The sequence below is a fragment of the Condylura cristata genome, unplaced genomic scaffold, assembly GCF_000260355.1.
Source record: "Condylura cristata isolate star-nosed mole 26May11 unplaced genomic scaffold, ConCri1.0 scaffold00011, whole genome shotgun sequence".
In the NCBI taxonomy this organism is placed as follows: Eukaryota; Metazoa; Chordata; class Mammalia; order Eulipotyphla; family Talpidae; genus Condylura; species Condylura cristata.
In genome coordinates this window covers 56,860,851-56,887,252 of record NW_004567112.1, presented here as the reverse complement: position 1 = coordinate 56,887,252, position 26,402 = coordinate 56,860,851, and the positions used below count along the sequence as shown (strand labels likewise).

Below are 26,402 nucleotides of genomic sequence, written 5' to 3'. Positions count from 1 at the left end.
GTTTCCCTCACTAAAAAAAAAAAAAAAAAGCTTCAGGCCTGGAAGAGATTCTGAATGGCAGTGTGAATAATGCCATGCTTCTCTCTAAGCTTTCTGTTACTTTGGCTGTTTAAAATTCCATGGTGCTTCCTATGTCCGTATCCTCCTTGTCCTTCTAGTGTAGGCCACCCTCTACCTATTTACTGGGGAATTCAAGTTTTTCTTACATATCTAAATGAATAGACTCTATACAACATTAGCAACTTCCAAAATATTTGTTACCATCAGTAGTCTTTTAAATTTTGTGAATAATAGCAGAAACTGTGGAACCCAGGCTTAGGGACAGGCTGAGAGTAAAGATGCAACCACCTGGCGGATTAAGGTGTAACTCCTATTTGTCATAATTAAGAACACTCTACAGCAACTCAAGGTACGAGTCACCTCGGGACATGTGCAGAAGACCTAAGTTATACTTTCAGCTCTCTAGAAAACATTCACAAAACCCCAGGATGCTAGAGGGGAAAAGGCTTATTGTTCAGAGTGATGTGGTTATGGAAAAATGATTGGTAGATCATTTTTGTAATCCCCCTGGATACCCCCCCAAAAGTGGCATGCATCCAGCCTGGCCAGTTGAATGTGTGCTCTGCAGATTCTTCATCATCCCCCCCTTCCCCCAGGCTAGGCTTTCCAAGGGAAGTGGCAGGAGGAAATTATGTACATATGGATGGGACTTTCAAGTCTGCACATGTCAGCAGGAGCCTTTTATGGAGTGGTAAACACTGACTTGATGTTAGTGTCATGTGAGAAACAGCTGAGGGAGTAGAATCCCATCACTCTAGAGGTCAGAACTAAGGGGGGGGGGGCACAAGTTCCAGGGAAGCCACTTTGATGAGCGCGGTGTTCAGGAAGCATCTTCTGACTGCCCAGTCAGCTCCATAGGAGCATAGGAGGACTGGGCCCTCTGTTCCCTGCCTTTGAACAAATTACACAGAGGGCGGAGGACCTACCCCTTCACATGCCCAAGCAGACCTCCTTGCAGTGGGTGGGAGATTGAATTAAGTGACTTGACTTTTCAGTACGGCTGTATCTTCACCCTTATGGTGGCAGTGACATGGCTTGCATTTTCTACTTGCTACTGGACAGCCCAGGCCTGGAAAGGAGAGAGATTGCTACTGAGAAAGGCTTAGACTTTGGCATGAAGGGGCGATGTCAGTACAGACTTCAGCAGGAGAACCGATCAGAAAAGAGTTGGTGGTCTAGACCAGAGGTTGCCAAATAGAGGCCCAGCAACTTCGGTATTGCCTGTGGAAATTGTGACGAATCCAGATTCCTGAGCTCTCTCCAGAGAGGAGGTCACTTGACCTAGATGGGACTCAGGAATTTTCTACTTTTTTTTTTTTTAAAAGATTTATTTATTTATTCATACAGAACTGGGGTACAGGCCAGAGATGTGGAGGGTGAGAGGATTCACCAGAGACAAAGGGGAGCAGAACAGGCAGATCGATGAAGTACACTGCTGAGAGGAGCAGCGGGCGGGTCAGGAGAGGTCTGCCACGCCATGTGGTCACCTCCGGGGCAGGCGGGAATTGAACTCATGCGGAAGTGGCTTCAGTTTCTCAGTGCTGTGCTTTAACCCGCTGCGCCACCAGGGAGGGCCAGGAATTTTCTACTTTTGACAATGAATTTTTTTAAGTAAATCTGCAGCCAGCATTAGAAACCATCAGCTTAGGAAAGTTTTGTCAGGTACCTGGGTCCTGCTGCTCCAGCAAGTTCTATGTCCACTGTTGTTCCTGGTCTGTGTAAAGTGAAGGTTGATTATAAAACCTCTACCCTCCAGCATACTCTGAAGAGAAGGGCAGCCAGCCATGCCTCTGACCCTCCTCAGAGGAACCTAAGTGGCGACACCATGTTTTCTGAACTGTGGCAAATAGTTACTACAGAAGACTTGGTACAGGTTTGGGGTTATAAAGGTGAGTCCTGCACACCTTCAGTAGGGAGGATGCCCACAGGTGATCAAGGGACACGAAGAGCAGAGTGGGAACAGGAGCACTCTAAGCTGTCAGATCCAATGTTAGAGCCTTAGTGTAAAGCAGCCTTGAGTATTTGCCTAGTGATGAAAGCACCCTGTAATTCAGTGTGAACAGTGATTCCTTTATGGGACATAAGTTACTTAAAGTTACTTTGAGTATCATTTTCTAGAAAGTTTTTCTTTCCAGAAAGTTTTTTCCAGTATATCTTCCTGCCTCTACTGGTCTGGAAACCTGGAGGTCATGGCACTGCTGATTAGATCTTAAACTGGCCCACACATTTAAAATAATAGTCTGATCCTGTCTCTCCCTGTTCTAAATCCCTGGAAGCTCTTAGCCTCCTGCCATGTATGGTCTTTTTCCCAGGGAGGGTGCTAGCTCTGTGTTTGTCCTACATCTTCAATAGTTGACCCCACAAGGTACCCATGTCTCCTCCTGATGCCTCCTCTGATCCTTCTAAAATGCCACGCTGTGCCTGCCATCCCTTGCAGTGAGCCCCAGTTGAGTGTTCAAGCTTCTCTTCCCTTGCAGAAGGGACAGTGCTCCCTGGAGCCATACCTGTCACTTACTGTCTTACCTTATGGCTCATACACTGGGTTGCAGGCTGCTTTCCCACATCTGGGCAACTCCTGTGTGCTTTCCCTAGCTCAGTTGCTTCTGATTGTTATCAGCAAGAGTCTGGGGAACAGACCCTTGCAGAGTCTAGGGTGCAGTAAGTCCTCAAAGGTTTCCTTTGAGTCCTCCTACTGGAAGCCCAGCAGGGCACATGGACATCCAGTGAGCTTGATGCTTGGTGGGCAGCATTGGGCTCCTAAACTGAATGTAGGGGGGCGCAATTTCCCATGTCTCTCCAGGGAACAGAAGGCAAAGAGGAACAGTCAGTGGGTGCCCACACTGCCCAACAGTTCCCACCATCTGGATGCTGTGCCTTGCTCCACGACCATCAACAGGAACCGCATGGGTCGGGACAAGAAGAGGACCTTCCCTCTCTGGTGAGCATGTTTCATTCTTTCCCTTGACTCCACTCAGCACTCCCAACAGTTTAGCTTTCTTCTTACTGAGAAAAACACTGCTTTGAGCTTCTCTTCCCTCACATGTGCCTCTTGCATGGAACTTTTCCCTTGGTGTCCACTTGTTTCAGCCCCTCTTCACTCTGTTTGCTTTAGTTTTAGGGCTCTCTTTCCCCAGCATCTCATGTAAGGTTCCTGGTAGCACAACACTCAGGCCTTTTCTCTGTCACTTTCAGATGCTATCTACATGATTACTGCTGCATTTGCAGTGGCTCAAATTATCACAAACTGGGTGGCTTAAAACCAATTTGTTTTTTTTTTTTTTTTAGGAAAGATTTATTAATTTATGCCTTCGAAAACTGGGGTGTAGGCCAGAGGTGCAGGGGGTGAAAGGATTCACCAGAGACAGAGTGGCAGAACAGGCAGATTAACTGAAATAGACTGCTGAGGGGAGCAGTGGACAAGATAGGAGCGGTCTGCTGTGCCATGTGGGTAAGCGCCCTGGCTGTCGATTGAACTCAAACCGAAGTGGCTGTGGCTAGCTTCATAGTGCTGTGCTTTAACCCATTGCACCGCCAGGGAGGGCCCTTGTAGGGACACTTCTGATATAATTAGGACCCACTGTATAGTCTCTCAGAATCTTAACTTATCACCTCTGTGAGGACCTTTTTTTGAGCGGGGGTCATTGCAAGTAACTATCACAGGTTCGAGGAATTAGGGATGTAGATAGCTTTTGTTTTGGGGGCTGGGCATTTTTCAAGCTCCCATCTTACTTATCTCTGTAAACTGGTCTCCCCAATAAATGATAATCTCTGGTATCCATGTTTTCTGGAGCATTTGTGTTAGTATGTGATGTGGTTTCTTCCCTTTTTTGTGTGTCATCTGTTCTCCATGCTCTCTGAGAGCTCTCAATCTCTACATATTCCCTGCAGATGCCCTTAAGTTTCCCCTGCTTTTCAACACCCTCCTCACTCATCCTCCTCTCACCCCACCCTGGTCTCTTCCCTCTTTACCTTCTAAAATTACACATATGACCATGTAATTACCTTGCTCAGAGTCCTCTGAGGCTCCTTCAGGGTGGAGGTAGATTCTTGAGAACTGTCTGCTCCGTAGCTTCCCGTTGTCCCCAGTCTGCCCCATCATCAGATCTGTCTTTAGCAGCTCCTCTGTTCTCCTACTCCTTGGCCTTGGCTCAAGTGTTTTCCCACAGCTTTCTGGGAAAGTCAACCGTTGAGGCTTAAATCTCCCTCCCTCCAGAGGTTTGTCGTGACTGGTGGTGCAGAGAGGGAGGTCCCACGTGTGTGGGGTCCATGGTGCTCCCAGCTGAATTTCCCGCCACTTCACTTCCAGCTTTGATGACCACGACCCAGCTGTGATCCACGAGAATGCATCTCAGCCTGAGGTGCTGGTCCCTATCCGGTTGGACATGGAAATTGATGGGCAGAAGCTGCGGGACGCCTTTACCTGGAACATGAATGGTATGTGGGCCAGCAACTCCTGGATCCTGGCTGTCAACATGACATTCAGAGGATTGTGGCATAGAGTTGGAAGATGGCGACTTTGAGTTTTAGTCCTGCTTCTGCCGCTGTTCCCTTAGGTTAGCATAGGAAACAGAGCCTTGGATTCCTTCACCATGGTGAGCACACGTGGCTCGGGGGCCTGGATGTAGGATGCCAGTCCACCAGCTTGGTAATGACCTTGATGTATCATCTCCCTGGCTCTAGATACCTTCCCCGCAGCCTTGTCTACCTCTCTGATGTTCTTTGATGGCACTGTACCTGCACACACCTGTTGTCCCTTTGGCTGGGAGACCTTCCCTTCCCCTTCCATTCTTCCCTTCCCTAAACTCACTCTTTAAATCTCAAATCAGATGCATACTTTTCCTACTCTTTCTGACTTCCGAAGTTTGTTACCAGGTCTGTTGGTAAATGTAAAAGGGAACAAAAATAGAAGGAGCATTTAGAATCTTACCCCATTTGGGAGGGAATACAGTTGTTTATTACTTTTTTCCTTGAATCTTTTAAAGTTCTTCCAAAATTGTTTATATTCAGATAAAAGAATCCAGCAAACATCATTTTAAAACGAATGCTCAGAATCAGCAAGGTCTTACTGCCCTAATAATAGATTCCATTTTTCATTTTCCTTTTTAATAACTTCCATATGCACACACACACAGTTGCAGTAATAGTACAGCTATAATTTTGTTTTTCCTCACTTATCAGTATCTTCCTGTTTACTTTGTCTTCTTAATTGTCGTAGAATTTTCTGTTGAGTTGAAGTACCTTAGTTTGCTCAGTCTCCCCCTGCTGATATTAAACATTTCCACAGCAGATAATTATTTGCTTACAACATTTTTCCCTCAGAAGGGATTTCCTCAGTGTGTTAATACCTGGTTGCCTTGTGCTTTCTTGGAAAGCTTAAGTTTCCACTGACCATCTTGTTGTGCCAGGCTTGAGTCTGAGTGTTTCTGTCCAAACCTGGGAACAGCAATGTGGGCCGGAATGCCTGTCCGCCAGGACCCACAGATCAGCTGATGAGAGGGATGTAAGCAAGGAGATGACATGGCAGTGGGTGGCAAGAGAGCAGGGTAGGTGAGGAGAGGCACTGTGGGGCTTATAGATGGGGTCAGGTGTAGTGTACTAGTAATGCCCCAGTTTGGGGACAGGATAGTTCACTGATGCCAGGCTACTGTCAGTACTGTGCATCACCCATCCACTATACTGTTTCCTGCCAGTCTCAGCTGGCCTTTGTTAGACTTATTGTTCATTCAGCTCTCTTCCTTTCTAGTCAATAATAAGGTCAAGAACTTGTTTTTTATTGCTGTTCTTCACATAGCACTTAGTTGGCTCAGTGTTGGAACTTCTTGTTTAAGTGAAACAGTACATGTATCATCTTGTTACTTTTCTTTGCACAACACCTAGAAAGCTTCTACTATTTATTCTGCACTATGTTCCAGAAGGGAGTTAAAAACTTACACACAGAAAATTGATACAAAAAGATAAAGCAAATGTAAAAATTCTGGCTAGGAAAACTGAATAAAGATGAAAATGAAACCAGGAGATAGAGAATTAGCCAGTCCCAAGTTTATAATCACAGTTCAGTGGGCATATACTGCTAGCTGGGCATGACTCTGAGCTTTTCAGAACAAGGCATAGAGAGGACATGATTTTTAGTGTGATCTAGATAAGCAGAATTACAAATAGGATTTAAGTCAGATAATCTTTTCCTCTGGCCCCCATGAAGAGGGCACTGTTACACTGTAATGAAGACCACTATGAGTTTCTCCAGTCTGTTCCTCATAGGAGTCCTCATATCACATACCACTAAATGTACCAATCCTTGAAGAACCAAAATAAATTTGTGAAGTCATCCTCAGCCCAAAGTGGTATTTAGCATGAGATTAAATGAGATTATTAGCAGGTGGTTAGGAGGCATTGCCCCTGTCCTGGTAATTGAAAGAGATTATTCAGAATTGCTGTTGATTTACAGTTTTTTTCCATCAGACATAATTTAAATTTGAAAGACTCTTAAAGGAGAGTATGAGTCTTTAATCACCAAGGGATTGGTCTTAGAAGTCTTCGGTAGCAATGAGTTCAGGTTATCTTCTTTGAGAAGGACTTAAAAGAGAATTTATCTGATGAAGAATGACTTCATCTACCTCAGCAGTCAGCCTGCTGGGGCAATGATAAAATTATCCAGACAGGATGAACTGCTGAATCAGCAAAAGGTATGGGGTCTGTTCCTGCACATAGATGAGGCTGATCAGGGCAGATGAGGCTGATCAGGGCCCTGAGGAGCTACACTTTGCAACATGCTGTAGGAAGCAGTTTTTAGAGATTTACATGCACATGCTTGCTTTGTACTCTTGCGAAAAACCCCAGTGACAAATTCAGGAAATTGAGCAGACTTTAACAGGATAAACCCTACAAAAATCCATGCCAAGATACAGCCATCCTATTAAGCTTTTGAAAACTAAACCCAAATAAAAAATCTTTTAGAGCAGCCAGAGAAAAAGTACATCTTACCTACTGGGGAAGACTGTTAGTGATAGATTGGTAGCTGATTTCTCATCAGAAATCATGGAAACCAAGGGAAGTGGCAGTGTTCTCCAAGCACTAAAGGAAAAAGGGCCAATCCAGAATCTTGCCCCAGTAAAAGTATCCTTCAGATATGAAGATGTCCTCAGATAAAGGAAAATTTCTTGTGAACCTAATCTAAAACAATGCCTAAAAGAAGAGAAATAATTAAAGAAGAAACTTTGAAACTCAAAAGGAATAATATAGACAAAAATATCATTAAATAGGTTTTCCTTCAGTTTTCTAAATTATGTTCAGTAGTAGAAACAAATTTTATAGCTCTCTATTATAGATCTAAATATGTAAAGGAAATACTTAGGACACTATTTTAAATGGGGCAGATAAGTTTTCATATTCCACTGTATTGGTAAAATTAAGCCAGGTATATTATACCTGGAGACTTATTTAAAAATGTTATGCACAGAGATGTACTCAAAAATATTATAGATAAGTCAAATGGAATACTAAAAAATGTTGAAGTAACCCAAAGTAAAGCAGGAAAAATGCCCCAAGAAACCAGAAATCAAAGATAAAATGACAAACTTAAGCCCCAGTATGTAATTGCCAGCAAAAAAAAAATTGGTTGGGAGAGTAGGTTCTTAAAACAATCCAGTGAAATGTTAGATAATGTAAAAGCCCCTATAATGATATAGGTAGACTGAAAGTAAAAAAAGATTTATCTTTATACATTAGTCCAGGAAAGCAGGAGTGGTAACAGTAGTATCCAGTAAAGCAGATTTAAGAGCAAAGAAATTTATCAGAGAGAGAGAGAGAGGGAAATTTGAATTGTAATAAGAGTCAGTCTACCAAGAAGACATAGCAGTCCAATGTTTACACATTAAAAAAGCTGGAAACCATGTGAAGTATAAACTGATGGAATTAAAAGAATAAACAAATCACATATTCTGCTCTCAACAACTGATAGAAAGCCTAGAACACTAGTGTGAGATTCCCTAAGAATCCAATACCTTAAGCCAACAGAATTTGATTGGCATATATAAATTACTCCACCTAATAGGCACAGTACACATTTTCAGTATCTATAGCAAGGACATACACCATGTAAACCTGAGCTCTTTCTGCCTGCTTATGTCTGTGCATTTTCTTCTCCTTTTTCCTGATAAACTGCCCTTTTTGGATACATTTTTAATAAAAACTGAGAAAAAGAAGAGTGAATGTTTGAAACCAAAGCAAGTAGGAGACATAATAAGGACTAAAATCAGTGAAGCCGAAAACTATGCAATAGAAAAAAATTAATGAAACACAGATGGTACTTTGAAATGGTCGCTAAATTGGGGTTCCTCTGGGGCCTGAGGTTAAGTCTCTTCACTATCACCTTGATGGCCCATTACTGTGGCCTGAGGTCGATCCCTGACCAGGAAGCTCTCCCATATATCAAGTAGCAGACCTCTTCTTTCTATCCCTTAACAATGTATTACAGTAAATCTGACTGCTCTGCTCCCCATTTTGTCTCTGGTGAATCCTCTTGCCCCACCCCAACCTGCTCCACCTCTGGCCTACACCTCAGCCCTTGTATGTATAAATGAATGAATCTTTAAAAAAAATACGAAAACAGGGCCCTCCCTGGTGGCGCAGTGGGCTAAAGCACTGTAGTAAGAAACTTAAGCCACTTCCGCATGAGTTCGATCCCCGCCTGCCCCAGAGGTGACCACATGGTGTGGCAGACCTCTCCTCACCCGCCCGCTGCTCCCTTCAGCAGTGTACTTCATCAATCTGCCTGTTCTGCTCCCCACTCTGTCTCTGGTGAATCCTCTCACCCTCCGCATCTCTGGCCTGTACCCCAGTTCTGTATGAATAAATAAATAAATCTTTAAAAACAAAAAACAAAAACAGGCCCTCCCTGGTGGTGCAGCAGGTTAAAGCACAGCACTAAGAAGCTACAAAGCCACTAAAGCATGAATTCTACCCCAGCTCCAGAGGTGATCCACATGGTGCAGCAGGCCTCTCCTGACTCATCTGCTGCTCCCCTCGGCAGTCAGTATATCTGCCTGTTCTGCTCCCTACTATGTCTCTGGTGAACCTCTCATCGCCCCTGTACCTCTGGCCTGTACCCCAATTCTGTATGCATAAATAAATAAATTTTGAAAAAAAAAAGATAACTAATCTAGCTCTTCTTCTGAGCTAGTGAAAAAATATGGGATCAATTGTCTATTAAGGAGACCTGATTTTTGCGACAGGATCATGCTGTGTCCTTATGAGGGAATTAATTCCTGACTTTTTCCTGTCTGTGGCTCATCACAGTGGTTTGTGGTTGGAGTTAAGGAAGAAAACATGGCTTCATGTACCTTCCTGTGTCATGCTGTTGTCTGGATGGTTGGAAAAAGTACTTGTGAGCTCAGACATGGTGCACATCCCACATACAACCTCCGTGCTTGTTACCTGTTGAGAATTTGTATTGACTACAGAATCAGAAGCTTAAGGAATGTTCTCTTTTTTCCAAAGATACATTTAAGCATACAAGAGCTGAAGTCTAGGCCAGAGGTGCAGGGAGTGAGGGGACTCATCAAGGACAGAGAAGGGAGCAGAACAGGCAGATAGACGAAGTACACTGCTGAGGGGAACAGTGGGTGAGAAATGAGAGGTCTGCTGTGCCATGTGGGTCACCTCCTTGGACAGGTCAGACAAGTGCTATAGTGGCTGCAGCTTGCTTCTTAGTGCTGAGACTTAACCACTTATGCCACCAGTGATGTCCAGAGGGAGTGTTCTTGAAGACCCACAGGAGCCTAGTATTATCTGAGGAATTTCTTCACTGTTGAGGAAGTGACAGACAGATGAATGCCTGCTTGATCACTTGAGACACTGGCCTCCAAGTGGCTAATTCTCAAGGGGAACTTAAATTAATTTGTTCAGGCTGCCATAACAAACTACCACAGCCAAGGAGACTTCAGCAACTGAAATTAGTTTCTTCCATTTTGGAGGCTCAGAAGTCTGAGATTAAGGTGTCAGCAGGATTGGTTTCTTCTGAGGCCTCTCTCCTTGGCTTGTAGAAGGCCTTCTCTGTGTCTTCAACATAGTTATCCCTGGTTACCTGTCCTCTTAACTCTTGACTCTCCTTCCAGACATCTCACTGGTTAGAACAACACTGGTGCAGTGCTCTGCCTGCGAGCGGAGTATGAGGGAGTACTTAGGATCTTGACCCCACTCCGAGGGTTGTAGAGGAGGAAGTGTGTGTGGAATGAATGCTGGAGGGGTCTAGTGTATGCTACTTCTTCCTCCATCACCTGGGGGCCAACCTCATGCCTCTGTCATCCTCATCTTTGATCAGGACATTTGGCAGAAGAAAAGGGATGGGGAAGGGAGGGATGCTGGACCGAGGTACAGTGGTCCTGCAGGCAGTCAGCATTCCCTTTTCTGTCTCCTAATTTTAGAGAAACTGATGACCCCTGAGATGTTTTCAGAAATTCTCTGTGATGACCTGGATTTGAATCCACTGACGTTTGTGCCAGCCATTGCCTCTGCCATCAGGCAGCAAATTGAATCCTATCCCACAGACAGTATCCTGGAAGACCAGTCAGACCAGCGTGTCATCATCAAGGTAGGTGGCTCCTTGTCCTGGGATGTGCTGAAGGGTACAATGAGGCCAGTGCAGGTGTCTTTGAGATCCTTTGCTGTGGGTAAAGTGGTCTTTACCCTTATGGAAAATGGTCTTTCTTTCCGGCAGTATGTGGCTCTGTTCACCCCAGGAAAAGCATCACGAGGATTTTTACAAGTTGGGTGTCACACTGCTATGGCAATGCCAAGCACTGTGCAGAATCCAAGCGGTATAAAGGAGATAAAGCCAGCAACAGGCAGAGTGGGTTGGGCAACAATAATGTGAGCACTTCCCTTGGGCTGAGCTGGGCAAAGTACAGCCTGTGCTTCTCACTCACTGTCCATCTGTAGACCTGGGCTAAGGTGCTGCCCTACCCACCTTGTTATAAGTAAAGAGGCGAAGTTATTTATCCAGACTAGAAGTGGTAGAGCTGTGCTTTGGTTCCCTGCTATAGTATGGTATAGGCTTTGATTTGCATTTTCCTATTGATTATTGATTTTGAGCCTCTTCATGTGCTTATTGACTGTGTGTGTGTGTGTGTGTGTGTGTGTAAAATATCTATTAAAATCTTTTGCCCATTTTTGAATTGGGATTTTGTTATCTTGTTGAGTTTTATGAGTTCTGTGTATACTGTGGATAACAGTTCCTTATCAGATGTGTAATTTATAAATTTTTTTTTCCATTCTCTGGTTTGCATTTTCATTCTAAAATTTTTATAGTTTTAGTTCTTATAGCTTTTATATATTTTGAATTAATTTTTGTTCAAGGTGTTATGTAAGGGTCCAACTTTATCCTTTTGAATGTAGATAGCAAATTTTCCTAGCAACATTTATTATTTTTATACCTATGGAGTTCTTTCTTTATGGTATTTTTTTTTATTAAAGATTTATTTTATTTACTTATACATACAAGAACTGGGATCCAGGCCAGAAGTTGGAGAGGTGGGAAGATTTAGCAGAGACAGAGTAGGGGGCAGAAGAGGCAGATCTACTGAAATACACTGCTGAGGAGAGCAGCAGGCGAGACAGGAGAGGTCTGCTGAGCCATGTGGGTTAACTACCTGGCCATGGATCAGACTCGTTCTGTAGTGACTGCACTTGCTGTTCTATAACATTGGTGTATGTTTCTGTCTTTATGTTAGTACCATACTGTTTTATTTCTGCCTTTGTAGTAGTTTTGAAATTAGGAAGTGTAAATTCTGTTCTTTTGAACTTTTGCTCTTTTTGAAGATTGTTTTCACTATTTGGATCCCTTAGATTTAATATGAAATTGTAGGGTGGATTTTTTTTTCCATTTCTGTGAAACATTACTGGGATTTTGGTTGGGATTATATTGAGTTGGTAGGTCTCTAATATTTAGTCTTCCAATTCATAAATGTGAAATGTTTTTCCATTTATTGATGCCATCTTAATTTCTTTCAGCAATGTTTTATAATTTTCATTTTACCTCCTTAAGTTTTAATTCCTAAATATTCTTTCTGATGCTGTTATAAATGAAATTGTTTTCTTAATTTTCTTTTCAGATGGTTCATTATTAGTAATTCAGAATGCACTTTTTTAAAAAAAAAAAAAAGATTTATTTATTTATTCATACAGAACTGGTGTACAGGCCAGAGATGTGGAGGGTGAGAGGATTCACCAGGGACAGAGTGGGGAGCAGAACAGGCAGATCGATGAAGCACACTGCTGAGGGGAGCAATGGGCGGGTCAGGAGAGGTCTGCCGCACCATGTGGATCTCCTCCACCTCACCATGTGGATCTCCTCCCATGTGGATCTCCTCCCGGGCAGGCGGTGTCAAACTCCTGTGGAAGTGGCTTAAGCTTCTTAGTGCTGTGCTTTAACCCACTGCGCCACCAGGGAGGGCCGCACCTTTTTTTTTTTTTTTAAGATTTTGTTTTTATTTATTTATGCATACAAGACCTGGGGTATAAGTCAGAAGTGCAGCGAGTGAGCAGATTCACCAGTGACAGAGTGGGGAGTAGAACAGGCAGATTTACTGAAATACACTGCTGAGGGAGCAGCAGGTGAGACAGAAGAGGTCTGCTGTATCATGTGGGTCAGCTCCCTGGCAGGGGATCAGACTTGTACAGTGGCTGCCCATAGTGTTATGGTGCTGAGACTTAACCCCTTGAGCCCCCAGGGAGGCCCATGCAGCTTATTTTTGTGTGTTGACTTTGTGTTCAGCTACTTTGCTAATATACTCCTTAATTAATTCTAACAGTTTTGGTGGAATTTGTAGAGTTTTATTTTATATATATATATATATAGGGTCATATTATTTGTGAACAGAGACAACTTGACTTTTTCCTTTCTAATTTGGATGCCATTCTATTTCTGTTCTTGCCTAATTGTTCTGGCTAGACATTGTAATACTTTGTGGAATTGAAGTGGAAAGAGAAGGCATCCTTTCTTAGTTCCTGATTTTAGGGGAAGTGCTGTCAGTCATACAGTGACTCAATTGACATGTATAGATTTTATGTTGGTATAGTTCTCTTCTTTTCCTACTTGAGTACTTTTATTGTGAAAAGGAACGGGATTTTACGGGATTTTGCTTCAATTGAGATGATCGTGTGGTTTTTGTCCTTCATTCTGCTAATGTGCATTAGTTACATTGATCAGTTTTCTTGTCAAACTATCCTTGCATTGCTGATTAAATTGTGGAGGTGTATAATCCTCTGAATATCTTGCTTAATTTGGTTTTCTTAGTATTTTGTTGAGGATTTTTGCAGCAGTGTTTGTAAGGAATTTTGGTCTTCTGTAGTTTTTCTTACAGTGTCTTTCGGCTTTGGTATTGGGGCAGTGTGTTACAAAGCATTCCCTCTTCACTTTTCTTTTTTTTTTTTCATGTCAGAAGGGTAATGTGCCAACATCATAACAAGGTTTAAGGGAGGCACATCTCACACAACAGCGTGAACACCCAGTCATCATGCTTATGAACTGGAAAAGGATCTCTTCACTTTTCTTACAGAATTTGAGATGGGTTAGTATTAGTGCTTTTTATGTGGTAGAATTCACAGTGAAACTGACAGGTTCAGACTTCTCTTTGTGGGAGGTTTTCAATTACTGATCAAATCTTATCAGTTAATTTGTTTAGGAGAACTACAACTTGCTTTCCATAACCCATTTTAGCTTCACTTTAAACCCTAACAGAAAAAAGGCACAAGCGAGAAAGAAGGAGGGTGTCATGGGAAAAATACCAGTGTGGCATATAGAGGTGTAAGTCTCACCTGTGCTTCACATGTACAGTCTCTTGACTCTGGAATATGTTCTGTAAGTCTCTGCTGCAACTGTCCTGTAACTGTGGTAAGGATGCAGCCTGAGGGAATTAACTACTGAAGTGGCTCCAAGAAACCAAGGTCAGGTCCTCATGAGTCTGACCAACTGGCTTCCCAGGCATTTTTCTCAGAATTGTTTGTTATGCTCATGGAGCTGTAGACAACTATACAGAGAGTTTTCAAACAGCTGAAAATCTGCCTGGGGTTGCTGTGTTCTTCCCAACCAGAAACTTTCTTGATCACTGGGCTACTGTCAGTCATGTGGCCCCTTCAGACTCTCCAAATCATCTGTAATTGCCACCTCAGGGATGGTGTTAGCTAATGGGAGACCATGCCCAGGCTGGGTGTTAGGTGTGAGTGTTCATAGGCACTGGGGTTAGACATAGCTGACGCACCTTGTTGCTATGAGACAGTGTTGCATTTCTCAGGACAAAAGTATTATGAGCAGTTACCTAGAAGCATTTCCCATCTTATAGGTAAGAAAACTGAAAGTCACACCCAATTTTCCTGTGTAACTGGGTCTACAGAAGAGCTGGGTACTTCTGTGTTGAATGATTTTCTTTGGTTTCTGGGCCATAGCAGAGAACAAAAACCTTTGGCATCTGAGGAGTGTCTACTCACAAAGCAGTGCCTTAGCTTGGAGCAGCCACTTACAGTATTGTTCTTGACCATCCTGGACCCAGAGCCTATCCCCAACACACCTGGCTTGGGTCAGCACTGCTCTGGTCAGCAGCTTAGTGCTGATGGAATACAAGCCATCACATGGCCTCTGCAAGGCTGGTCATTCCCTTTCTGGGGAGTGGGTGATACAGGTTAAGGCTGGGAAGGGAGGTAGGAACATGGCTCTGGTGCTGCATATCTGTTCTCAAGTTCTGACCCTGTTTAGTCTCTGAGTCCACTTACAGTCCAGTCACCTCTTACTGCTCCACTGCTGCCACCGCTACCAGGGTTTAGTGCATGAAACCTCTGTGGCAGTGTCTTTCCTTTGATCAAAACACCCTGTTTTGAGGGGACGGCTGGAAGACTCACCCCAGGAGCCAGGTGACTGGATCTCTGAGCTTATTGTTTCTCCCTAACATGCCGCCTTTCCTGGACCAGTCCTTCACTTTCTGCCTGTCCCCTCCTTTTTTTCCTTAGCCCTTGTACCATCTGATATACTACATATTTGCATATTTAACTTGCTGTATCTGTCTCCTTTCACTGTTAAGTCAACCACGAAGATGAGATTTTCTGTTTTACCTGCCATTGTACCCCCTTGGGCTTCTCCTTGCTAGGTATACATGTGTTTCTTTCAATAGGTGAAAGCATTAATCACCACTGGCAGGGGACAGGCAACCCATTCCACAGGGTGTGTGTCATCTGGTGGCCACATGGACTCCTGGTATCATGCCTGGTCCAGGACTGGGTATGGACCACTGGGTTCCTTGATCCTTTAAGTTCCGTTTGATGTGTTTCTGTGGATTGTCTGCTACTTCACATTGTGGTCCCACAATGCTGACATGGTTCACTCTACATTTGATTCTGGTTGGGTCAGCACTGCTCTGAATACGAGCCATCACATGGCCTCTGCAGGGTTCCCTTTCTGGGGAGTGGGTGATACAGGTTAAGGCTGGCTCTTCTGATTCCCCTCTGAGACCCTGTTTTCATTTCCTGGAGAAAGGAAAAGACCGAGGAAACTTGGCAGCAGTGAATAGAATGTGGGACACAAAGCTGAGGCTGGGCAGGGAACAAGGGAACTAGAACAGAGGTGAGGTGCCCTGGGGTCTTAGAGCCACTTTAGTGCCTTCCCCTGAGGGTGACTGCTGACCCAGAGCACTTGCGAAGCCCTGGGAAGTTTGTGGGCTCATTTTTCAGATAAGAAACTGCTGCCAGGGCAGGGTGCAGCCTTAGTTCTCAACTGGTAAGTACTGGGCAGTATTTACCCACGTTGGTAAGCATCCCTGCTGGGTCACCCCCAATTCTCAACCTCCTTGAGGCCTCCCTGGGTGGACATAATTCTGACTGCTCTAACTTAAATTCTTTGTTTCTTGTCCCAGCTGAATATCCATGTGGGAAACATCTCGCTGGTGGACCAGTTTGAGTGGGATATGTCAGAGAAGGAGAACTCACCAGAGAAGTTTGCCCTGAAGCTGTGCTCTGAGCTGGGGCTGGGAGGGGAGTTTGTCACCACCATTGCTTACAGCATTCGGGGACAGCTGAGCTGGCATCAGAAGACCTATGCCTTCAGGTAGGACCATTTGCTGATTAACAAATCCCTTACTCATTCCGCTGCAAATCTGTCCTTGGGAAGGATGTCTCTAAGTGTGTTTGATGCAGTGGGGATCTTCTGGAGCCTCACGGTACAGTATAGTCTAGCTACCAGTGGCTCCAGCCAGAACAGTGGCACACATCCTATAAACAGCGGCTCTCCTCTCTGTGCTGCTTCTAGACTGTCCTCTATTGGGGTTGCCCACCCACAGGGTTCTTCAACTGATGGACTTGCCTTCTTGTTCAAACAAAGGCTCTCCAGAGTCAGGGGCTCCTCCAGCAGCTTCTTTTTATTGTTGTATCTTATTGTGGTCATTCAGTTGAGACCTGTTGGTAAGCATCCCTGCTGGGTCACCCCCACACTAGGTGTGGAAAATAGAGCTGCAAAAGGCTGCCTGAGAAGGTGGAAGTGCAAACACTCTGTTCCAGTGTCGTGTGTGCTAAGGTGGGGGCTCCTTGAAAGACAGATAAGCTGTATCTGTTGGGGCTGCAGTGTGGGCCTGGGGCAGCGTGGCCTGGAGAAAGGAGCTGGGCAAGTGCTCACTGAGTGGTATCAAGGCTATTCTGTGACTTCTAAACCTGTCCTCTGAGCTGCTTTTTTTATTTAAAATATATTTTACTTACGCGTGCAAGAACTGGGTGTAGGCCAAAAGTGTGGGGGGTGAGAGGATTCATGAGAGACAGAGTGGGGAGCAGAAAAAGCAGATCTCCTGAAACACACTGCTGAGGGAGCACCGGGTGAGACAGGGGAGGTCTGCTGTGCCATGTGGGTCAGCTCTTTGGCCTGAGCTCATGTTGCAGTAAATTGGTAACACTGAGATTTAAACCCCTGCATGGCCAGGGAGGCCCCTTCTGAACTTCTTTTCTTTTCCTCATTGGGGTTGTACTCAGGGTGAGAGTGACATTGTGTACCTCTGCATCCAAACAGATGTTAGGTCTCTACTCTGTGCATTTGGTGGTCATTACTTAGGGACTACGGCTTACATGATGAGCAAGTGCAAGGGTTTTTTTGCAAAAACATGAATCCTAATGGAGCTTATTAGTAAGTTTTGTCTCAGCTGGTTCTCTCAGAAATCTCAAGAGATCTCTTGTGACTTCCTGTAACTGAGCAAGATAAAAGGAATGACTTTAAATATGTAGGGTGTGATGTTCCAGCTCTGGGGGGCTGAGTCCTACCTGACCTGTGCTCTGTGATCCTGGGCTAAGAGGGTGCATTTGTCACCTCTTTTAACGTCCAGCAGCTCTGACAGCCCAGTGGTTCTGCCTCCCAGATGAGATTCAAGCCCAGAGAGGAGGCTTCAGAAGCCAGGGAGGTGGTATTGGTGGGCACAGCAATATGTGTGGTTCACTATGCCTGAGTCAAGACGCCAGGCTTAAGACCACCCTGAGGTGGTGATACTGTGAAGGTTCTGAGAGTAACATAGACAATTACCTCACCCTGTGATGCTGATCTAGTCTGAACCGTTATTCAGATGGGCAAATATATGTGGGTGGGTGGGAGGCAAATATAAATATATGTGGGCAAATGTATGTGGCAAATGTGTTTCAGGCCTTCTTACTCCATGGTCCCAGTGCTGGGTGTGTAGGGTTCATGTCCTAGGGTCCACCCTCTGGAGGCCAGGATGTGGGTCCATCACTTCTGTAGCAGCCTGGGCCAGCCAGAAGGGAGTCTGGGCAGTGTCCAGAGGACTTTTTTTGGCATCAGGAGTGCTCCCGGTGTTTTCCCAGCTGACCAGACTTCATGACCTCCTCACATTGCGCCTAACCTATTGTGTGTACTGTTTGGCCTGGGCAGCCAATACTTGGGGAGAGCTGAGGAGGACAGGAAGGGGAACTTAGGGTCAGAGATTAGCTGCTCATCCAGGCCTGCTGCAGTGAGTAAGGGACTGGAACTTGTGTATTCTGTCCCTAACCAACATTCTTCTTACTGAATCATAATACCCCTTGGACCTACCCCCAAGGGAGAACACCAGCTCTTTCCTGCTCTTCAGGCTATGAGGACTGTGGCTTCTGCACGCCAGGGCCAGGTGCCCTTGGCAGTGAGCCCAAAGCTCTTAGCTTGTTGTCTACCATTCATAGCAACCACTAAGTTACGTGACTCCTTTTTATTTATTTACATTTTGCATAGAACTGGGGTGTGTGCCAGAGAATTGGGGAATGAGAGGATTCACCAGAAACAGAGGAGGGAGCAAGATAGGCGGATCTACAAAGTACACTGCTGAGGTGAGCAGCCAGTGAGATAGGAGAGGTCTGCTGCGCCATGTGGGTCAGCTTCTGGGCTGGGGATGGAACTCAGGCCATATCAGTGGTAGTGCTAAGACTTAACCCCTACACCACCCGGGAGGCCCTCATGTGACTCCTTAAAGAGGCCTTCATATTCTATACCTCCATCACCCCAGGTTGGAAACACTGAATTCCTATGAACCAGTCCTTTCCATCTCCCACAAATGGAGCCTAGCACCTGATTATGGTGCCCTCCTCAGGCGATGGTGACATTGGGTTGTAAGAAAAGCTGCTGCTCAACTGTTTGTGAGCAAGGGCAGGATGACCACAAGTTAAAGTGAAATGGGGCAGAAAACAGGCTGTTTTTCCTCAGCATTGGGTAGGCAGGCCTGATAACAAGTGGAGGCAGGAACAACTGTAAGTGGCACAAGGGAGTAACATGGACTCATGGCAAACTCCTAGAATACAGAGCTGGACCAGAGCCACATAGAGACATCCTAGAACCAGTGGAGTCAGAACAGAGTGGCATGAGACACGAGACTAGACTGGAGGAGGGGTCAAGCTGGGCTGGGCAGGGCACAGGTGTGAATGTGTCAGACAATACCTGTGTGTGTGTGTGTGCACGCGCACGTGCGTGCATTGGTGGCTTCCTGTGGAGGTTCCATCCGGCAGTCACTGGCACCTACTCTGGATCAGCCCCATGTCTAAGCTGATAACACAAAGAAACAGCACCCTGTCTAGCAGAGACCAGCAAGGGTGCGAGAGCTGTTGGTGCGGGGAAGGGGCAGTGGGTGTGGAACCCCTAGAGTATGTGGCCAGGGAGTATTGCTGACTGGAAGGGCTCCATTTGCTTACCAGCCAACTTTATGATTCAGGCAATCCAGAATCAAAGTGATGAAGTGATACCTCTGTCATTTTGGTTTGCATTTCCCTAATAACTATTGATAATGGTCAGCTTTTCATGAATGATTAGCCATTTGTATATCTTGGGGAAAAGGCTAAATTCCTTGGCTTACTTATTTATTTTTTAAAATTTTTTTAAAGATTTATTTATTCATCATACAGAACTGGGGTACAGGCCAGAGATGCGGAGGGTGAGAGGGTTCACCAGAGACAGACTGGGGAGCAGAACAGGGAGATCGACGAAGTACACTGCTGAGGGGAGCAGCGAGCGGGCGGGTCAGGAGAGGTCTGCCACGCCATGTGGTCACCTCCGGGGCAGGCGGGGATCGAACTCATGCAGAAGTGGCTTAACCTTCTTAGTGCTGTGCTTTAACCCGCTGCGCCACCAGGGAGGGGCCTCCTTGGCTTATTTTTAATTGGATGTTCATTGTCTTCATTATTGAGTTGTAAGAGTTCTCTATAGATTCTAAGGATATATAATTTGCAAATATTTTCTCATTTGTGGATTGCCTTGTCATTTTTGTGGTAGTGTCACTGAATTCAAAAGTTCAACATTTTATTTTTTTATTTATTTTACAAAAGTTCAAAATTTTAATGTAATTCAGTTTTGCCATTCTTTTTTCTTTCATTGCACGTGCTTTTAGTGTCATACCTAAGAAACCATTGCCTAATCCAGGGTCTCTTCCCAGCAGTGTTTGTGAAAAAGTGCTCTTTCTCCATTGAGTGACTTGGCATCCTTGTTGAAAGTCAGTTTGATTGTAAACAGTTACGTCATTATGTCTCTTTTTAGTTGTACACCCCAGGCAAGTCATTTCCCCTCATTGTCTCCTCCTCTCGCAATTAAACTGTTTATAGAGTAGGCATGGTAATGCTTCTCAGCTGGCCTCTTGTATGTATGAGGTCTAAAAATGGGATCACATTGCAGATGAGCCTCTAGATGCCCTGCTTTAGTCTGGGCCCCCTTGTCCCCTCAGCCAGGCTTTCCCCTCTCTGGGCTCTGGGTCCCACCTGGACACTGGAGTGGGAGGAATGTCCAGAGTCCCAGGGGGCCTGGAATTTGAGCAGAAAAATCCCCTGAGGGATAGGAGACTGGGTAGCTCTGCTTGCATGTCCCCCCACCCCCACCCCAAGCCCTAGTCAGGCCTGTTGGCTCTTGGCCCTTTCTTACATGGTTGATTCAAGCAGTTTCTATTTTAGAACAAACCCACTGGAGTGGAATCTTCCCAAAGCCAAAAGGAGGCAAATACCACTTACCAGCTCTTGTTTAAATTAGAGGAAAACATGTTTTGCTCCTCTCAGTGTGGGTTTGGCGCCTTTCATGTCTTCCTCCCAAGGAAGGGGGGAGCCCTGGAGGTGAGGAATGATGTTTGGGTCTGTGGTGAGGCAGTTCCTGGATTGCCAAACCGTCACACTGGCTGGAGAACAGCTGTCAGGAGCTGCTGAGGAGAAGTCTGCCCAGGGCGCCACAGGATGGTGGCTGGCACTGCCCAATCACTGCCCTAGTCATCAGTGTGAGTTTGGGCAGACTGCCCAGATGGAGTATAGAGAAAAGTGCCTGGACGGGTCAGTGGTGACAGTAGGAAGGTAAGGGGTTAGAATCATGTTCTGAGGCTTGTCTGCCAGACAAACATCAGCCCCAAAGGTGAGAGGCACAGGACTTTTTTGGTGGCTCCTCCCCTGAGCCTCCCGTCACATGTGCTTGGAAATGAAGACCCAGAGAGGTGGCTCCCTGGGCCTCCTGCCTGACCACACTCCCCTGCCCCCATCCTCCAGCTTTGATGCTTTTGTCCTGCTGCCCCCTCCTCCGCGCACCCCATGCCCAGCATTTTCTAAAAGGGTGCACAGGTGGCCTATGGATGGAGTCGGAGCAGGGGCTGAGGAACCCTGGGTGGTAGGGGCTGGTCAGGGGACTTGGGTTTCTGATCCAGCTCTGTTCCCTAAGCAAGTAAGTAGCTCAGCTCCCATGGGTAACTGCCGTCAGCAAGTTACATTCAGGAGCAGGCCAGCCCAGCAGGCCCCCTAGTGGCTTCAGGGACTCCTGGTGGACCTCTCCTTTTGTTCTGCTTTCATCTTCAACCTGTTTCCCTCACCACTGGCCCTGGTCTGGACACTGAATGGGCAAACAGGCATCTTCCCTATACCCCCAGCACTCCCAGCCAGGCTGAGTATCTCTAGTTCTGAGATGCTGAGATAGCTGGGTCAGCAGCACAGAGCCTGTTGAGAGTCTGCTTTGAAGAGAAGCCCATAGGACCCTGGGGGCAGCACTGTTGTTGCTGGGAGAAGTCCTGACAGAGGCTCTGCTTTGAGGTTTGAGTGACAGGAGCACCGCAGCCACTCTGCTCAGGAGTACTGCTCTGAGGAGCTGCCACTGAGACAGGGCCACCAACGATGCAGAAGCAGGAAAGGCTTCCTACCTTCCTGCCATGTCCCGGCTCTAGTGCTCTTTGCTGAGCACTGCCAACAGTGCTGCCAACTGGTGGGGGTGGACAGTGATTTCTGTGGACACTTTCAGCTACAACTTTTAAACCATCAGATGCTCTTTCCTGCCTCTGCACTACTCCCAACAGTGAGAACCCCCTGCCCACAGTGGAGATTGCCATCCGGAACACAGGCGATGCTGATCAGTGGTGTCCACTGCTAGAGACTCTGACAGACGCTGAGATGGAAAAGAAGATTCGAGACCAAGACAGGAATACGAGGTACTTGCCCTTGTTCCCCTGTAGGAGGCTCTGCCCTACCAGGCAGTGGTGGAGATATTACCTTTCCCTTGTAATTTCTAAGGGACCTCAGTAAAGAACACCCATCTAGCCCCCCAGGATGAATTTCCTTGTCAGGAACAAAAGTAAACCCTTTGGTCAAATTTGACCACAGTCCACACCTGGTTATACAGATCCCTGCAGAGGTGGGCAGGACCTGGGCAGGTAAGTGAGAGGATAGCCTCAGGGGGCCAGGCAGGGGACAGACCCAGGCTTTGGGAGTGGCTGGGAGCTGGCCTGTGGTCACCATCCTTTCCCCTCCTCTAGGCGTATGAGGCGTCTCGCCAACACTGCCCCGGCCTGGTAACCAGCCCATCAGCGCTTGGCTCCCACAGTGTGTTCAGAAGATGGAGCCGTCTCTCCTTCACCTGGCGAAGAGGGAGGCAAAGGGGCAGCCTGGGCAGTCCCGTGGAGCACAGGGCAGGGAGCCTACCTGGTGGCCCTCCCTCCAGGACACATTCCATTTACTGAGCTCCAGTCCCCAGAACCCCTATCTCTGGTTGAGAAGAAGCCTTGTCTGGGGTTGTGTTTTGTTTTTTATAGGAGCCCCAGACAGGGCTAGTAACACTTTTTAAATAAAAGGAACAGGTCTCGTTCCATTTCTTCAAAGTGGTGTATAAGATTAAGGATGGGAGGGAACAGGGTCCCTGAGCCGAGTGGTCGGTAGCCAAGCTGCTCTGCTAGGCCTCTCGCACTTCTCTAATTCAGGTGGACGGGAGTGTGGGGGATGGATGGGACTCAGGGGTCTACTCAGTTACCCCCACCCCTGCCAGGCTCCCGAGTCTGAGCATAATCCCTTCTTTTACTCAAGTACTCTATTTCCCCACCCAGGATTGATGCTTGGCTCATCTTTGTAGAAGGAAGAAATGGGAAACATGGTCAGGAGGCTCCATGGGCAAGGGCCAGCTGCTCTTTCAGTGAAAGCCCTTTCCACCCTTTGCTTGGAAGCAGCAACAGACTCCCACTACCCCTGGGTTTTGCCCCTGGCACCTTTGGCGGAGTATCAGGGCAGCTCTGTTCCCTGAGGGCCTGGCAGGGACCTTGTTAGACCTGGCTCCTGACCTGAGCCCCATATTGAGGGGCCAACTAGGATTTGGCTGAGGGCGCTCAACAAAGGAAGACTCTGGGCCCAGTCCTGGTGACCATAGGAACCACTGGATTCCATTGCCAAGGTGTTCAGCTGTCATAGCTGGTCAGAAATGAATCTTGCTTGCCTGACTTACACTAGGCAGGCTGGCTTCCTTAGGAAGAAACCTTCCTTTGAGTACTGCCAGCCCACACCACTGCAAAGCCTGCTGTTCTACAAGGTTTCACTACAAGATTAAGGTCAGACTTTGGTGAATTCTGTTGGTATCCATGAACTTCACAGCCTATGACTGGAAGAGTCCCATACTGAGTTCATCCAGAAATAAACTTGTCGTGCTGGTCTTGGGCAACTTGGATAGCTGTCCAGGTCTTCTGATGCCCACTTTACAGGAGAGAAAAGTGAACTGAAGGACCATACAAAATTTCCATGGTCCTCAGCAAAAAGTGAGTCTGTTACCTACCCAGCAGGGAAATGGGCAAAGATATGCTTGTTAACAGTAAGGGACAAGAGGGTGGCGACTGAGACATGGGCCTAAGGGTACCACAGGCTGAAGACCCCAGAATGAGCTCCCAGAAAATGGAGACAGACTGGTCCCAGACTTTGCCATGTAGATCCTGCTATTCTCCATGCTCACAGGAAGAGAAGCCCATCTGGGGACTGGGTGGTATTTGCCCAGGGCTCTATCTAGGCACTGACCAGGCTGGGATAAAAATCCCAAGTGTCTATCTCTTAGCTCACTGCATCTGCTGGGCAACCACAAGCAGGTGCTTGACTCTGAGCTTCTCATTCTGTTTCCTACCACTGGTCTGAGGACAAGGCCCCATTTGGCAGGAGTAACTCTGCCCAGGGTCAGCCGCAGTTCAAGAGCAGAGGGTAGGCAGGGCCCAATTGGATGTGGTGGCCTAGAGTGCCTGCCCAATTTGGTATGATATGCCAGCTGAACAGGAAGCCAGTACCATGTGTTAAGAGGCTGCAGGTCATTCTGTTTATTTGTGTGAGCGCTGGGTACAGGCCCAGCCTCCAGAACAGATTGCTCTGCTGCAAGATGGGCAGATACAAGAAGGGCTTGGGATGGAGGTCTGCCAGGAAAACATGCTTCGTGGCCTCGCCCTCACCCTGGGTGGGGTCATTGTGGCAGGGGTCCTGGCTGCTCCTCGGGGAGAGGCAGATAATTGGGATCTTCCTCTGGTGTATCCAGTAGCAGCTTCCTGTAGGGAGGGACCCACACTGAGTTAAAGCCCAGGTGGGTTCCCCATGAGGTAGGCAACCTTGTAAGATAGAGTAGGGGAATGATGTCATCTGCAGCACTCACAGAAAGCCAGGGGTCAGCAGCAGCCTCTTGCCTCCAGGCTGGTTGGGGAAGACATCCTCCAGGAAGTAGTAGATATGGCCCACAGCAATTCCTGTGGGAGAGCCATAGACTACTGAAGCCACCCACTTGGTCCAGAGCTTGAGACCAGCAAAGCGTACTCCGGGCCTCTGTGAATAGCCCTATAGGCCCAGCCAGGCCCAGAGTAAGCTTAAGCTCTGGACCATGAATGCCCAATGTCCTATAGAGACAGCCAGCCCAGGGCAGAGACAGGGTTGACACTGAAGACAAGCTTACAGGGCCTAGCAGTGGGCAAAACCTGAGTAAGGCCTGGGAACACTAGAAATGGGAGCCATGGCTAGAACCCTGACCCAGCCATTCCCAACCTGGTCAGGAACCACACAAGCATCAGCAGTCGTACCTAAATATGTGAAGCCTATAGGCCAGCCAGTTTATTTAAGAGACTGCAGACATCCTGGAAGGCAAAAAGCTGGCAGTACAGATGAACCAGTTCAGTACAGGTGGGAGGGGAGGACTCTTAACAAAGCAGCCAGCCTGGGGTAGCCTTTCCCCATAATCTCAGTTACAGACAGACTGGCTTGGGATGGGCTGGAGGGATAGACAGGCTCACCCAGCAGGTCCACGAGGATGGAGTTGCCCAGCAGCAGTGAGAAGCCCATGAGCGCCCAAGGCAGGAATGGTGCCTGAAGAGTGAGGAGGCCGAAGAGGTTGACCCTCACTTGAGGGCTGCGTCGACTCCATACGTACACCAGCATGGCTGTAAGGGCCTGACCCAGGAAGAACAGACTACCCAGGAGCCCCAGGCTACCCAGGAGCTGGGCCAGAGTCAAGGTGTTGGGAGGCCTTCCTCTTGGTGCAGGCCTCAGCTCCTTCCTAGGGTCCACTGACTTAACCAGACCTCACACTAACTTCTCATCTCATCACACTTGTATGAGCCCTTCCAATGAAGCCCAACCTGTAACTTCCAGCCCCAAAGTATCTTCCCTGCCTCCCCACCTCACCCCAGCCTCCAGCCACTGACTGTCACCATCCCAGGTTCTCCAGACTACTGGTGTGTAGGGTTCAGCACCCCTTTGGCTCTTTAGCCTATCACCTGGTGGTGTTTTGTGTGGTGGTACAGCACTGAAGATCTAGCCCAGGCCCTTGAAGCAAGCAAGATGCATGCCTGATGATGCCTTAGCTGGAGTGAACAGCTGTGTCCCTCCCAGGCCAAAGTGCTCACATCAGGGCCTAAGGCCCAACAAAGGCTGCAACCAGAGGTGATGTGTTTGTAGAGTCCAGGAAGGATACAGTCATAAGGATGCCTCCGAAGAGAAACATGAAGACGAAGTCAGCAGTCCGGCCACGGAAGGAACCCTCCTCCAGCATGCGACAATATCGGAATCTGTGGCTTTCGTATAGGAAATACCACCTGGCGGGGTCTTTACGTCTCCCTGCCCCTGACCCACTTCAGCCCAGCACGCCCGTCCCCCTCCCACTCAGGCCTGGGTCTGCGCTGCACAGGATACACGAAGAGCATGTTGAAGAAGAAGCTGAATCCCAGAGGCCCAAAAAAGAGGAAGTTGGTGACGAGCCTCCACACCTGCTGGGGGCGGGCGAGTGGGGTGGGCGATCAGGCGTGTGGAGGCGCGGGAACTGAACGGTCAGATACAGGGGGCAGGGTGGTCTCACCTGGAACTTCCGGAACACGAGGTGCGGGTTGAAGTAGAGCTGGAAGGGACTGAGAAGCTCCAGCTGCTGCGGAACGAGGGGAGGTTCAGGGGCTGCCCCGGGGGAAAAATCCATCTGTAACTATGACAATCGCTGAAACCATGGTGACGCCCCATCCTCCCGTCCTTCTTACCACTGCGGCGGTGGTAAGGACGCAGGCCGCGGTGTAGGCCCGTGTCACCACCGGCACCTGTAGGAACTCGGCTGCCAGCCCCCTCCACGCCAT

General features: G+C 47.2%; 2 protein-coding genes across 4 annotated transcripts in view; one reads left to right on the top strand and one right to left on the bottom strand.

Moving 5' to 3' along the window:
* SMARCB1 (SWI/SNF related, matrix associated, actin dependent regulator of chromatin, subfamily b, member 1) overlaps positions 1-22,658 on the top strand; it is a 29,574-nt gene extending 6,916 nt beyond the window's left edge. For both annotated transcript variants that reach the window (XM_004680933.2, XM_004680932.2), the window contains exons 4-9: positions 2,861-2,998; positions 4,367-4,494; positions 10,482-10,648; positions 15,957-16,147; positions 21,861-21,992; positions 22,317-22,658. In XM_004680933.2, coding sequence (XP_004680990.1) covers positions 2,861-2,998; positions 4,367-4,494; positions 10,482-10,648; positions 15,957-16,147; positions 21,861-21,992; positions 22,317-22,356 — 796 coding nt within the window. In that variant the 3' untranslated portion in view covers positions 22,357-22,658. The remainder of the gene's footprint in view (positions 1-2,860; positions 2,999-4,366; positions 4,495-10,481; positions 10,649-15,956; positions 16,148-21,860; positions 21,993-22,316) is intronic.
* A 1,532-nt stretch (positions 22,659-24,190) lies between these two features.
* Positions 24,191-26,402, bottom strand: DERL3 (derlin 3). Of its 2 annotated transcripts, none has more exons than XM_004680931.2 (7): positions 26,310-26,402; positions 26,138-26,203; positions 25,975-26,048; positions 25,757-25,850; positions 25,077-25,281; positions 24,449-24,539; positions 24,191-24,344 (listed from the first exon to the last, which is right to left on the bottom strand). In XM_004680931.2, exons 1-7 carry the CDS (start codon positions 26,400-26,402, stop codon positions 24,263-24,265), a joined length of 705 nt encoding a protein of 234 aa, XP_004680988.2. In that variant the 3' UTR covers positions 24,191-24,262. The 2 variants fall into 2 exon arrangements, with proteins under 2 accessions (XP_004680988.2, XP_012578983.1); XM_012723529.1 differs by having other exon boundaries at positions 26,138-26,229; positions 26,310-26,355.